This window comes from Eschrichtius robustus, chromosome 3 (genome assembly GCF_028021215.1).
Source record: "Eschrichtius robustus isolate mEscRob2 chromosome 3, mEscRob2.pri, whole genome shotgun sequence".
Classification (NCBI taxonomy): Eukaryota; Metazoa; Chordata; class Mammalia; order Artiodactyla; family Eschrichtiidae; genus Eschrichtius; species Eschrichtius robustus.
The window spans coordinates 115,732,110-115,747,249 of record NC_090826.1 but is presented as its reverse complement, the minus strand read 5'-3'; the positions used below and the strand labels follow the sequence as shown (position 1 = coordinate 115,747,249).

The window sequence follows — 15,140 nt, the reverse complement described above, 5'->3', positions numbered from 1 at the left end:
TTTATGAAAAAGTTGCCAAATTTTCCAAAGTAGCCAAATCATTCTACATTCCTATAAGGAATGCATGAGACTTTCAGTTGATTTATGACCTCACCAATGGTTAGTAATGTTAGAATTTTGATGCGGTCGTTTTCAGTATCTCATTGGTTTTATCTTGCTTTGCCCTAATGTTGAGCATCGTTTCATTGACTTTCTCAAAATTTATAAAACTTCTTTGTAAAAAAAAAAAAAAAACAAAAAACGAAAAACAACTTCTTTGTGGGAGTGTCTAATCAAATGCTTTGCCCAATTTTTAAGTTAGGGTTTTTGTCTTACTATATATTAAGCTTCAAGAATGCTTCTTATACTCTGGTGCAATTATTTGTCAGATATGTTTTGCTAATATGTTGTTCCACTTGGTGGCTTGCCTTTTATTTTCTTAAAAGTGTCTTTCAGAGAGCAGTTTATTTTCTTGTAGTTTTGAAAGCTAGAAGCCCCAGATCAAGGTCCAAGCCAATCATTTCCCGTGAGGACTCTTCCTGGCTTGTAGGTAGGCACCTGTCTCTGTGCACTCACAGGGTAGAGAGAGCACAGCCACATTTAACCTTAAATATCTGCACAAAGACCCTATTCCAAATGCGATCACACTGGAGGTTGAAGCTGCAACATATGAATTTTGAGGGGACACAAACATTCAGTCCATAAGAAAGAGTGTGTAGACTTGATATTATTTCCCCCTTAAACATTTGGTAATTTTTGCCAGTGAACTAATCTGGATCTGTTTCTATTGAATAATATTTCTCCTGCTCCTGGTTTATATTCCTCCTGCATCTTTGAATGTCTAATATCTTTTAATTAGATGTCAGAAATTGTCGATTTTATGTTTTTTGCTGCTAACATTTGTTGTATTAAGTATGATTATATCTTGTTCAGGTCTGACTTTATTTCATTTAAAATCAGTTAAATAATTTTAAGCCTTCTCTTAAGCTTTTTAAAGTGCATCAGAGCAGCCTTTAAACTAGTACTGATTTATTCCAACTGCTAAGAAAATACGATTATGAGGATTCTACCTTGTGCTGTGTGTCCTACAAAGTCTACTCTGGTTGTTGGGAACATAAACTTCTTTTTTGAGCTCTAGGGATAATGTGGTTTATTGCTTACAGTAGTTTTTTCCCCATCTTCTATAAGAGGTATTTTCTTCTCATAGATGTGTGTGTCAGTACTCTGCCAAAGACTTGATGGAATTTGTTTTTTTAGACATGTAGAGTTCTTTCTGTGTGCTAACTCCTTTCTAGTTCTCTTTTTGGTAAAAGGCCCCTTTGTCCTCTCTGAACTCCAATCTCTGTCTTCATAACTCAGTGAGATCACCTGGCACTCTTTGGATTACCCCTCAAACAAAAATTGTGATAACTAAACTTCTAACTTTAGTACTTAAAATTTTTAAGTAATTTTTTTTCTCACTGCATCATGATCACAGAGTAATATCTATTATTTGTGTTTTGGGAAAGTATTTACCGTCACCTGGTTAATACCAAGACATAGTTACTAGAATAATAAACACCCCTAGCTAAATAAGTCAGTCAGAGACTGCTCTTTTCTCTTTTGGCCTCTCCACCACAAACTTCACTTTCAGCATTTTTTAAACTAAAGTTAGCCTTCTCTAGTGTCTGCTATTGGGATTCATATTCTTTGCTTTGCACCCTAGAAACTGCTTACAAGTTATAAGGTGGAGAAATGGTTTCTCTTCTTTCATGGACCACATCTTATGCTGCCTGCTGTCCAATGTCTGAAAACTGATGTTTTGCATATTTTTCCAGTGTTCCATTTTTTTAAGTTGGGGGTGTTCCAGTCCAATCTCTATTAATTCATCTTGGGAAAAGCAGAAGTTGTTATTTACCTTATTGTTGATATTCATTAAATTTCATATATGATATTTTAATTTAAAAATGTTTAGGAAAGGGAACTAAAGAAAAAGAGAAAGGGAGCATCATTTACCATATATATATATATATATATATATATATATATATATATATATATATATATATATATATATAACTATTAGCAGCTTTTATTTAATCAAAAAGAGCCACTATTCCTATCTGTGTGAGGAGTTTGGGGAAGTATGTAGTAGAGTCAATATTTTTAAACAGGAACAATGTTTTTTTTATCTTTGTTTCTTCCATCATATAACCGGTACTCAGTAAATAGTTAAAGAAAGAGTAAATAATTCATAGAACCTGAAAGCTGGCTTTAGCAATTTATTAAATTGATATCAGTCTGTTGATTCCCCCCACAACTTCATTTTCCAATATCGATACTGAAACTGCTTTTTCCTACCTAAAAAATTGACAAACTGTTACCCAGTCCAAGCTTGTACTGTTCACTATACTAAAGGTCAATAAAATCGAGAAATGATTTGTTGGGGCAAAGAATAGTGACTTTATTCAGAAAACCAGCAGACCGAGAAGATGGTGGACTAGTGTCCCAAAGAACCATCCTGCTGGAGTTAGAATTCAGGCTTCTTTTATACTAAAATGGAAGTGGGTAAAGTCCTGATTCCGGGATGTGTTAATTTCTTCCTTCCTGCAGCCATTCACAGGTGGACCTGGTCAGGATGTTTCCTGTGAGCTGAACAAAGGTATTTTAGCTTAACACTCATTATATAGGAGACAGGGTTCCCAGAGATGGGCCATTATGTATAATTTAAGCTTATAGGTAACATCCCTTTGGTGATTAACTTGTAGCAAAAGCAATAGGATACAACGGTTAAAAGAAATAGCTCTAATATAAAGTCAGATTTGTTCTTCCCTAGTACAAAACCAGAGGGAAGTAAAAATGTCTTTAACTAGGGGTTGAATTGATCAACTCAAATGATCAATTCCTTTGAGTTCCTCTAGCTTTCTTTAGATCTATATATTGGAGAGCATGTATGGTCTGGTATAACCAGCCAGAAAGTGCACAATCTGAAAAACTTTAGATACATTCATATTTTGAATATACTCACATAATTTCAAATCCTCAATCCCTGTTTTCTAAAATGAAAAAATGAAAACCTAATTGCATGGAGAGGGACTCAGGGAGCACTGATAAATAAGAAACAGACAAAATCAGATAATTTGCAAAGGAAGAGGCATTTGAGAAAACTAAAAAGAACTATTTCGCTGTAATAAGAATGAAGAAAATATTAGAATAATTGTGGTACAAGTACGTTTGCAGATGCAGTGACAAGAAAAAAGAGGTGATTTCAGTTTGATACCTTACATTTTCTCTAAAGTATGATGCAATGTTATCAGGTAACATTGTGTTTGGAAGGAGTGACTGAGAGGGCTATGGGAGGAGATAGTAGTTCATTGTTGTTTTAAGTAGAAGTGAGCATATGTGCAATACCTTCTGCAGAGAACAGAAGATTGATAATTGGTGATAATTGATAAAGAACAATACAACTAAACTAAACTAATCAAAATAGGCTTCATAAAGATAGGAATGTGGATATATAATATAAAATCCTTTAGTCTAAAAGACATAGGGGTTAGAGAAGGGTACACATGCGATAGAGCTTATAGGGAAATGTTAGGGAAGAAACTCAGGCTGTATTAGTATAAAATTGACTTCCAAGATAAGGGAAATGATTATCCTAAGTCACCTGGAGTATTACACCCATTCCCTGGTGACTCTTTTGAAGAATGCTATTAACAGAATGGAAAGTACCTTGAGAATAATCCAGAGAAAGATGACTAGGATTTATCAAAGGAGTCATCACCTAGGTTAAAGGTGTTTTTAGGAAAGCATACATCATTCATCATCAAATATTTGAATTGCTGCTGTGTAAGTGAAATATTAGACACAAGATATGCATCTCTGGAGATAATAAGTGGGACCAAAAGGAAGAAGCTATATAAAAGTGGAGCTTTATAACAGAGATATTTAACAGTGGTTAAACTAGAGGCTGAAATACTGCAAGTGAGATTCCTGCAATGACAGAACAGTTGGAAGTGATAGTCTTGAGTCCATTCCAACACTAATAGCTCATGGTTATGTTAATAATTTTCAACTAGATTTATTTCATTTTCTCATGATTTTTTGTGAAGGGTCCTGTTAAGGTTTTGCTAAACTATTGAGAACTTGTGATGACTGAACCTTCTATACTGTATTACCATTCACAATGTTACTTATCCTTCCTGGAAGAGACTGAAATCATTCTTATTTAAATATTCTGAAAAATCAAAATATCTTCCCTGTTCATATTTAAGAGCTTTGGAAATATGCATCTGATTAAGAATTACCCCAAGTTTAAGAATGCACTTCACAAAGCCTATCAAAATAATACCACGGAGAATCTTTCACTATGAGGTTTTAAAGTGTTATGTAAATGAAAGACAACAGTATCATCATTTTATAGTTATTGATATGTCCTCAGAAAAGATTTTTTTTTGTATATGTGAAGTATTCTCATTATAGAGCTTTAGGATAAAATCCTCTTCTGCCAGTCACTTTCTGAATGGACATCTGGACATCCTTGTTCCTGAGGCTATACACCAGGGGATTCAACAATGGAGTCACAACTGTGTACGTCACTGTCACGAGCTTATCTCTTCTGGATGAGTACTTGGATGATGGTCGCAGGTAGACAAAGGAGGCACAACCATAGTGAACAATGACTACAGTAAGATGGGAAGCAGAGATGGAGAAGGCTTTTCGCTTGCCTTCAGCTGATGGGATCTTCAGGGTGGTATGAGCAATGAAACCATAAGAAATGAAAATGAAAGTCAGGGGGCCCATGAGTGCTAGAACTCCACCAATGAAGATGATCACTTCGTTGATGTAGGTATCAGTACAGGCAAGCTGGATAACTGGTGAGATGTCACAGAAGTAGTGGTTAATCTTGTTAGGGCCACAGAAAAGTAGTTGAAAGACTAAGAGGGAACCTATCAGTGAGAACAAAAAACCAATCACAGCACAAGTGGCTGCCAGTTCTCCACATACCTGCCAGCTCATAAGAATAGAGTACCGAAGTGGATGACAGATGGCGGCATAGCGATCATAACACATGACACCAAATAGAATGCAATTAGTGACAGCAAAGCCAAGGAAGAAAAACATCTGAGTGTCACAGTTAACAAATGAGATTGTTCTCAGCAGAGACAACAGATTTATAAGCATCCTGGGCAGGATGACAAAGGTGTAGCCTGTCTCAGAGATGGAAAGGATCCCTAGGAAGAAGTACATAGGTATGTGAAGGCTGTGATCCAGGTTGATGACAGTGAAAATGGTGATGTTTCCACTCAGGATAATCAAATATAGGCACAGAAAAACAGCAAAGAAGATGAGCTGGATTTCTCCAAAGTTGGAGAATCCCAGCAACAGGAACTCTGTGACAGAGGAGAAATTAGTTTGGTTGACTTGTTCCCCAATATTGATCTACAGAGAACAAGAATGAAGAAACATTTTTTACCATGAAAGGTGGAGATAGTTAGTTCCACTATGGGTTGAAGAATACTAAATAGGAGAAGCGGTAAGGACTAATGCTAGTAGGAAATGCCCTATCAATCATGTCAGTTTATGGAATTGTTTCCAAAAACTCAGATTACATGTTCCCACTGACGTTTCTGCATCTCTCATAGTGTTTAAGTCTAGGAAATTATTTTCACACTCCCTACTTCAAATATCAGTTAGGGAATGAAAGTGTCTGAAAACTTCCTGCATGCCAACTTAACTCTACCATTTATTATCTGTGTAATCCTCTGTGTCTCAGCTTTTTCATTTGTAACATAAAGATACTAATAGCACCTCTTTACTAGTTTTCTTATGAAAATTAAAGCACTTAGCAGAGCACATGCATACTGTAAACTTCTAGTAAATGTCAGTTTCTGCTACATAAGTTATTTAATTTTCAGGAAGTAGTGCTAGTTTTTCTTAAGTTTCCTTTTGGAGATACTTTAAACATATGTCTGCTTCAGGTTTTATTTTTTTAATCCTATTGTTTTATTTTCAAAAAACTACTGGACCAACATGCAAACCCAACTCCTATTTGTGTTTATTTATGGAGACAATAATATTGTGTTGACTTTAGTTCATCCTTTCCCCTAATTAAAACAATCTATTTGACTCACTCAATCCATGGGATTTGGGTGGGACCTTAGTGCATTTTAAGTAGCTCTAGAGAAACACAAAGTTCTTACAGTCATGTTGATAATGATCTTACTAACTGCCTACCATTCTGCCAAGAATATAGACCTGATTTAGAATTCTGCTGTAACTGTAGTTTCAGACTTCAGAAGGAAATAAATCGAACAAATCAGACCTTACTTCAGTATGAACCATTACAACTCTTCACATTTTCCCTGGATTTTCAAAAGAACTCACCATTGCATTGGACACACCTGGCCTCAAGGAGTTTCAGCTCCTCCAATTACTCCTTACTAAAGGATGAGCAAATTCTTTCTGCTTTAATTCAACTAAAATCAAGTTTGAATTTGTAAAGTAATAAAAAACATCAAAGCAACCAAATAGTTGGAAAACATAAGGCACGGAAATGGAATACAAAAAGAAAATTTTTTACCTAATGTATAATAGCTCAATTGAAGAAACCAGCTGACTGTTAATCCTACATTTTTGAGGTATATTTCTTAATCTAGACCATCTTTGAGTGTTTTCACTTCAGGATCCCTCACTTTCAAGAGAAGCAGAAGTATCAGTTTCATTTTTCTATCTGAATGGAGCATAGTGACCATTAGGCTAATGGGTAGATTTGACAGGTTCTCTGAGTAGACAAGTCATTATTTCTATCAAATTATTTATTCATTAACGTGTTAATTTATTGATAAATTAAATTAATATTTCCATTTACTCCATATCTACTTTTATTCTTTTATTTTTTTAAATTATTTTTATTGGGGTATAGTTGTTTTACAATGTTGTGTTAGTTTCTACTGTACAGTAAAGTGGAGTTCCCTGTGCTATACAGCAGGTTCTTATTAGTTATATATTTTATACATATTAGTGTATATATGTCAATCCCAGTCTCCCAATTCATCCCACCTCCAATACATATCTATTTTAGTATAAGTAAAGTACCATTAGGTAAAGTACCATTCTTAAATAATAGTAAATCACCTTGCCTTCTTCAACAAATGGAAAGACTATGTCTTCTCATCTTGCAACTCGCCTCTGTGCTTTTGCTCATCTTTTCCCCTTCACCTGGAAAACCTTTATTCACTTTCTATCCATTCTTGATCACCTAAATAGAAGCTGCAACCTCTGACTACTCTGGTCTCCAATGATAAGAGTGATATCAACTTTCCCTTCTCTTAAATTATTTAGCTACTTTCTATTGTGTATGAAATGTATCATGAAAGTACCAGCCTCTACTTTTTCATACACCAGAGTGTAAATACCTTGGGAGCAGTTTTGTATTTCCCATAGCATATGAATACAAATTGCTACTTAAGAACTATTTGTTTAATTAACTGATGACTAAATATTTTATTTTTTTAAAGATGGCAGCTGTAAAAGGCATTATCTAAGCTCATGAAAAAGATGGTGGAATTTTAAGCCTTGTATGGAGAATCTGGGAACAGAGATTCAGCTCACAACCTACCAGATCATACTGCAAACTTATAATTATGTTACCTACATAATAACATGTCACACAACCAAGAAGTTGTAGAACATTAACCAGACCCAAGTTCTCATGAATGTCCCTACCATTGTTTTTATTATTATTACTATTACTACTACTCTGGTTCTTCAAAATACTTTAATGCATCACTAGATGGCTAACAAAACAAACCACTAGGATATTCCCTGAGGAATGTAATTTATTTACCTCCTCAGTTCCCATCTGTGAGGCTTATGCCGTAGATTATTTGTCCACAGAATGTTACGATTGTGAGGTCTAAAAACAGCAGAAGAGCTGTAAGTAGAGATAACTCAATTATGCATTCATTTCTTTTACTTCCTCATTGCTTATTAGACTTTTCTAATACACCATTTTCACCGGAGAATAGTTTCATGTGACATTCAAGAATGGACATTAAATGAAGTAAATGTAGAAAATTCACTCTTGATAGGATATTAACAGTTTGTCCTTTCTTTTTCAATCACTCAGGAAAGCCTTTCGAAAGGAATCAGTCTTTCAGAGATGATTGATAGAGAGGGAGTCAGTTCCATGGGATTGGGGAGCATATTTTATAACCCTTGTTTGTAGCCATCCCTGTGCCTACTACAGTTCATTGGTGGTGCCCTGTTTATCACCCCAAAGCCCTGTATTACCCTCCATCTTCTAAGTCTATCCTATATATTTGTGCCTTGCTCTCCCTACATGCTCTTTTTTAACCATCATTAATAGATAGACTAAAGCTCATGGAATAATTAGAACATTTCTAAAATTATCATTGGTGACTGGCACTTCTCTATCACTAGACCCAAACACTAACTTTACTCAATTTTTCACATAAAATAACCCAACAGGGCCGATTTCTCTAAGTTCCCTAGCACAGAGCTATTAGAAGTCAGTGAAACCTAGAAATCTAATCAAATAGGAGTCAAAAATTAATATTACTACAATCATTTCTATTTTGAAATGACTCTATTCTATTTCTTTCTACTACTGACATCTCAGTACCCCCAAACTCTGTATTCCTTCCTCCTCTGCTGAGAAATCTGAGAAGTATCCCCTAAAGCATCATTGAAGAATTTTCTTTTGTCTCTTATTAGTTGTAGCCCCAACATGCTGGTTTATATTTATACTTATCAAAACTCCAGGGAGCTATTATTGCAACATAATTTTTGGCACAGTTCCAATACTTTCAATGAGTAAAGAGGATGCGGAAAACAACATGGATCCTAAATCTCACAGGTCCAATAAGATAAAAAGGGAACAGGAGAAAACTGACATTGGCAATTAATTGACAATTAGCCCCAGGTTGCTTGGTAGCTCATTAGAAACTGAAGGTTGTTGCAAATTAAGAAAAAGAGAAGTAAATATGGAAAACCCATATTATAAGAGGTAACACACGGCTGTATTTTCTAAGGTTGCTAGGTGAGGGAGAAGTCCTTTACTTCCTTGGACTTCACCAGGGCAAACAAAGCCTGCTTTATCATTGCAAAAGAAGAAGCAAAGTTCTTCTTTTTAGTATAGGTTCATCTGAACTCTACAAATTCAGTTTCTGCACCAAGGATAGGGGCATAGGAGCATAGTGTGAGGGATGAGGAAGGGCGATATCTTAGCTAGCAAAACTGAGACCTTGAAGAACAGTGACAAAGAACAGGTTTGAGGACTGAAGGAAAGTTGTGGACTGTTTATGTGCAGGTCACAGAGATGATACTCCACTTCTTCCTGGCTTGATGGAGATGAAAAGACCTCCAATCAAGTGTCGGCCTCAAGGGTAGGGAGTAGGATGAAAAAATCTTGAGTAGCATCCTACAAGGCTTGGTTAGTCCCCTAATTATCCTCATTCTTTCCTGCAGTTCTCTGTTGGACTGACCAAAAGCAGATGAGAGAGTTTGTGGGGTTGAAGGAAAAACAGTTAAGTGCCTGTTCCACATTTTTGTGCCACTGTTTTCATATCCTATATTTGAAATGAAGTTAAAGTCAAGCTATCTGTTGCTGGGCTCAGCCAACACAATTTCTAGACCTTTAAATTTTCTAGAAATCTTTATTCTTCCTCTTCTGTGAGATAATGAAGAAAAATTCACCCTCTCTACCCTCCCTCATGAGTCATGAGAGACTCACAGGGAGAGGTCAGAAAAGATTGCAGGCACTTAGTCAAGGTCTTCTCGCATTTGACTCTGTTGCAGATCTCATCAGTGGCTACGGGCAAAGAAGTACCTGTTGGCAGTCCCCAGCATTTGTTCTCAGAACAGCAGAAACTCCCAAGTGAGATGATTACTGACTCAGTTTTTTATTTCCAGTTATACCATTTTCAGAGGCTACCAACAGAGATATGACAGTAGCTACTGCTGCTTCCAGCAATTTTCAAATGTGCACAACAGTTCCTCTTAATAGTTGCTGAATTCCTGGATTTCTTGGACAGCTGGTCTGCTCAGTGCATCTTCCCAAATAAACATTTCCCCACGGGGTGCTGACCAAGTCTTCAGCTTTGGTGCTGCAGAAGCCTTTAAAGAAATCTGTTCAAAGACCTCTAAGGTATCGGAGCAGAAATAAATCTGAAAAATACTGCAGTTAGTCACATTTCAGAATCACTTCTTGAAACAATTGTGGACTTAAGATAACCTCCATAACTGTATGAGCCAATTCCTGTGAATAGAATGTATATGAATACATTCTGTTCATTGTGTTTCTCTGGAGAACCAAGACCAATACACAAAACATACTCTGCACATAAGTGATAGATAGAAATGGAAATGGAAAAGTGTAAAGAAGAAATCTTAAAAATTATAAAAAGAAAACTGTTGTATGTTAATCAGTAGCTTTGATTTTCTTATGAATGAAACACAATACAAACCAGCATAAGGAAAGGGAATCTATTAGCTTAAATCACTGGGAAGTTCAAGACAAATCTCATCAGATATGGCTCAATTCAGAGACTTGCATTACAACATTATGCTGAGTCTTGACTCAGAAGTCAACCTCTGAAAAACATCCTCATCTATAATTTACTTTTTCTCTTTAACATATATCACAATTTTATGTGCATTTAAATTATATGTTTTTTCATTTATATCTCTATTTTCCATCTCCATGGGAAAATTTTTCCTGTTTTGCTAAATTTTTTAGACTCATCTCTAGGATATTGCCTGATACATAATAAGTATTCAATAAATATTTGTTGAATAAATGAATAGTTTTTCTGTCTTTCACTTACTTAGCTTCACACTTTGTGTTAGATTTCTTTTGCAATAAGCTGGCTTTATCCAAATAACAGGGGAAAAAATGAAGATGAAATTCTTAAAACTCCACTCTTAGAAATACAATTCAAAAGGTTTTCAGTCTCACACAGCTAAATATTGAATTTAATCAATATTCTTTCTAGATAGAAGTTGGAGCAATGTGTGATTGATTTCACAGGACTTTTTACCCAACATATGGCAAGGGATGGAGGAGGTAGGGTTTGTCCCTTGACTGATACACTTGAAATGGTTCCAGTATAATTTATGTCTATTGTACTATAAAAAGTGAAAAAAAAATCCAAGTTATATTAGACTCAGTAGATAAAAGGAATACAATTCATCATTCCCATATCTGAACAAACACCAGAACATCAAATGATGAGTTGCAGGCAAATTGTGAATAATAGGCTATGACATCACCACAGGCTCAAGTTATCTGTTTTCTTAGCTCTTCTTTCTTCTCTATTTCAGTTTCATTCTTTTCTCGGTTTTCCTCATGGTAGTAAAATGGAAGGCAAAACTGAGGTCATCTTTCTTTTATCTTGCTTATAGAGAGAAGCAAAATAATAAGAACCTGAGTGCTGAGAGTATACTGTAGGAGTTAGACTCAGTTTCTGCTCCCTACTTTTGTGAGTATTGTGAGAAGACAGTAAAAATATTACAGCAGCAGCAGCAACATTTCTTTGATGTGTAGATTTCAGCTATGGTCAAGTTCTCTTAAATCAATAATTCCAGTGACAGACTTCTGATTCTTTCAAACTTTCCAAAATTTGTAGGCACACAATTTCTCAAATTAAATTTTCTTCTTAAGACACCTATATAATTTTATATTTCCTGCATTTATTTTCAACTGAATCAATGATTCAGTAGGAATTAAGAAAAATATTTAAATTGCATAAAATATTTTATTAAAATTTTGGGGTGTAACTTTCATAAAAGTAAAGGCAAGTAGGAATTTTGCTTCTGGTCTGAATGAGTTAAGTACTTGGTGTGTCAAACGTCTTGAAGATAACAACTACAAACTCTGGAAAAAACAAAAAGAGCAGCTACTTGAACACACTGGAGATAGAATAAAAGCAGGCAGGGGCTTCCCTGGTGGTGCAGTGGTTAAGAATCCACCTGCCAATGCAGGGCACACGGGTTCGAGCCTTGGTCCGGGAAGATCCCACATGCCACGGAGCAACTAAGCCCGTGCGCCACAACTACGGAGCGTGCACTCTAGAGCTCGTGAGCCACAACTACTAAGCCTGCATACCACAACTACTGAAGCCCGCACACCTAGAGCCCATGCTCCGTGACAAGAGAAGCCACTGCAGTGAGAAGCCCGTGCACTGCAATGAAGAGTAACCCCCGCTCGCCTCAACTAAAGAAAGCCTGCACGCAGCAACGAAGACTCAACACAGCCAAAAAAATGAATAAATAAAAAAAAATTTAAAAATAAATAAATAAATAAAAGCAGGCAGATCTAGAATGCATTCAACACTTGGAAGAAGGTAAGTACACAGGATGATTTCTCTTTGATAGAGTTTTAGTTTGAATGAAGACCACAGTCACCACTGTTTGTGAAAAGTTTAAAATTTAAAACAAAAACCAGCAGACTTCCTGGCATGAAGAACCAGAAAATAGAGTCTGGGGTAACTAGAACTGCTGGAAGGGGAGGAGAGAATCCTGGAAAGAGAGAGCCAGAGAGATAATTTCAAAATCTCTGTATATATTTTGCCCAAATTTCTGGTTGACTCCTGAAGCACACATGTGTGAGAAAGACTCAAAGCAGTCCAGAAGTACAAAAGAAATAAACAGAGATTTGAACTACTACCCAAGTGAAATTATTTTTAATTTTGGTCCAACCAAGCTATTTACCTGCTAAAACTAAAAAGACCAATGATTGTCACCTTAATATAAGTCGCTACAACATAGTATTCACCAGATTGTAGTTTAAATCCAAAATTATTTCACATAAAAAGAGCCAGGAGTACACGTCCATTCTCAAGAAATAAAGCAGTCAGTATATATATATATATATATATATATATATATATATATATATATATATATATATATTATATATAATTCAATTTTGAAATTAGTAGACTAAGATTTTAAAACTACTTTGATAACTATGTCCAATGATGTAAAGGAAAATGTGCTTTCTTATAAGCATATAAGAAATTTTAGAAGAGAAATAGAAACCACAAAAAAACAACAATAAAAAAGAAAAATGATAGAACTGAAATACATTATCTGGAAAAAAACTTTATTGGATGAGATTAGCAGAAGAATGGAGATAACAGAGTAAAGAAACAGTGAATGTGAAGATAGATCAAAAGAAGGAATCCAATGTGAAGAAGATGGGAAAACAACAAAAAAAAATGCAAACAGAACCTCAAGCACCTGGAAAACTATGTTAAATGGTGTAACACACATGTAATTGGAGTTCTAGAAAGGAATGAGCTAGATAATAAGGCAGAAAAATTATTTGAAAAAAATAAGGGCCAAAAATTTCACAAATTTTCTTAAAGACATGAATTTATAGATTCAAGAATCCCAACAAATCTCAAACAGGATAAATATGAAGAAAATCATGCCTAGGCACATTATAGTCAAACTGCTTAAAAGAAAGGATAAAAAAAAAAATCTTGAAAGTACAAAAGGAAAAAAAAAAAAAGATGAAGGACACGCATCATACAAGGAGTGAAATAGGAGTCAAATTAATGCTGGCTCTCACCAGAAAGCACGGGGGCAAGAGAACTGTAGAACACAATCCTAAACATGATGAAAGAAAAATAATTAATAAAAATACCAATTCAGGGTTATATTTCCACTAAAAATATTCTTCAAGATTAAAAGCAAAATAAAGACAGCTTTATATAGTTAAAAAACAAAGATAATTTGTCATCAACAGATCCGTACTACCTGAAATACTAAAGGAAATTATTCAAGAAAAGGGAAATTATACTAGACAGAAATGCAAATTGTTAGGTGTCATAAAGTGAACATTCTTATTTTTCCTCTTAGTTAGGCTTTCTGAGTAAAGAAGCCTGAGATCTAGCTTAAAGGACACGTTTTGAAACCTAAAATATAGCTAAATAATTAGTGAGAGATTTATCTTCCCATAATTATGTGTTTATTTTTCAATGGGAGAGGTTAACAACAATTCAATTCCTATGTAGTCTCCAGCTTTCTAATTTCAGGATTTCTATTATATAGTGCAGACCCTCATATATGTAGGCTGACATCTGGTTCTCATCACATAACCTCAGAAGGATTAGGTCAGTGGAAACCTATTCAGTTATTGCTGTAAATAATAATAATCTATTCTTGCTCCAAAATCTCATCTTTACATTCAGGATACTATGAATAAGTATAGACATTAAAAACCTATCATCAAGAAGAAATGATGAGCAATAATATCATAAATATTTGAGTAAACATGAAAGATTATTTTTTCTTAATTTCTTTAGAATATGTATGAATAAAGCAAAAATTATTACATTTTCTTATGGGTTTTTAATGTATAGAGAAGTAATACACTTTAGAATAAAGAATAGGATAGGGGTAAATGGATCTATATAATTCCAAAGCTTTTACATTTCAGGTATAGTCATACAATATTAACTCTAAGTAGACTGTGAAAATTAAGATTGTAATTGCATTTCAGTTACAAATTTCTTTTGATTGCTCTAACTGGGATCCTGGAATATTTCTCTCTTGCCAGCTGACACTATTCTAAGCTTTGTCAGTAGAAGGTGATAAAGGGACTCCAGAGTTAGAAGACAATTCTCTACCTCGTTCTGGTGTGCTTGCCTCTGCCTGAAGACTAGCAGCATGTGGGACACCCAGTGGCACTCCCTCTCAATTTCAGCAGTACCATCCCCACAGGCATTTCCCAGAGATTTCCATACTGAAGCACCTTTGAATGAATGGCTTCCTCCAGGACCCCAGAGGGTGGCTTCCGAGCAATTTTGAAGTATATCACCCTCTCATAGATGGCTTCCCCTAGGAACCAAGAGAGCAGAATCCAGAGGGAAATACAAGACTTATTTATAAAGTTCCGTTTAAATAGACAGTTTGTTTTTTGTATAAATGTAGACAAATAGATCAAAATATGGTGTCCAGAAAGAGATCCACATTGATATAGTCAATTTTCTATGAGGCTGCCAAGGCAATTCAATGGTGAAAGTGATAGGGACAGAGTAAAGAGACAAAGTAAGGACAAGAAAACTTCCCTGCCTGATATGGAGGAGGAGCTAATAATGGAAGACAGACATCTACTCAAGAATAAGGAAGAAGGTGGTCTTTCCCTACCC

At 35.2% G+C, this 15,140-nt stretch overlaps 1 protein-coding gene across 1 annotated transcript; it reads right to left on the bottom strand.

Moving 5' to 3' along the window:
• Window positions 1-4,370: 4,370 nt before the first annotated feature.
• LOC137760678 (olfactory receptor 10R2-like) lies at window positions 4,371-6,167 on the bottom strand. Its single transcript, XM_068537598.1, is given in 3 exon segments — window positions 4,371-4,454; window positions 4,456-5,400; window positions 6,162-6,167. Coding segments are annotated over 3 exon segments (1,035 nt in total).
• Between the last annotated feature and the right edge of the window lie 8,973 nt (window positions 6,168-15,140).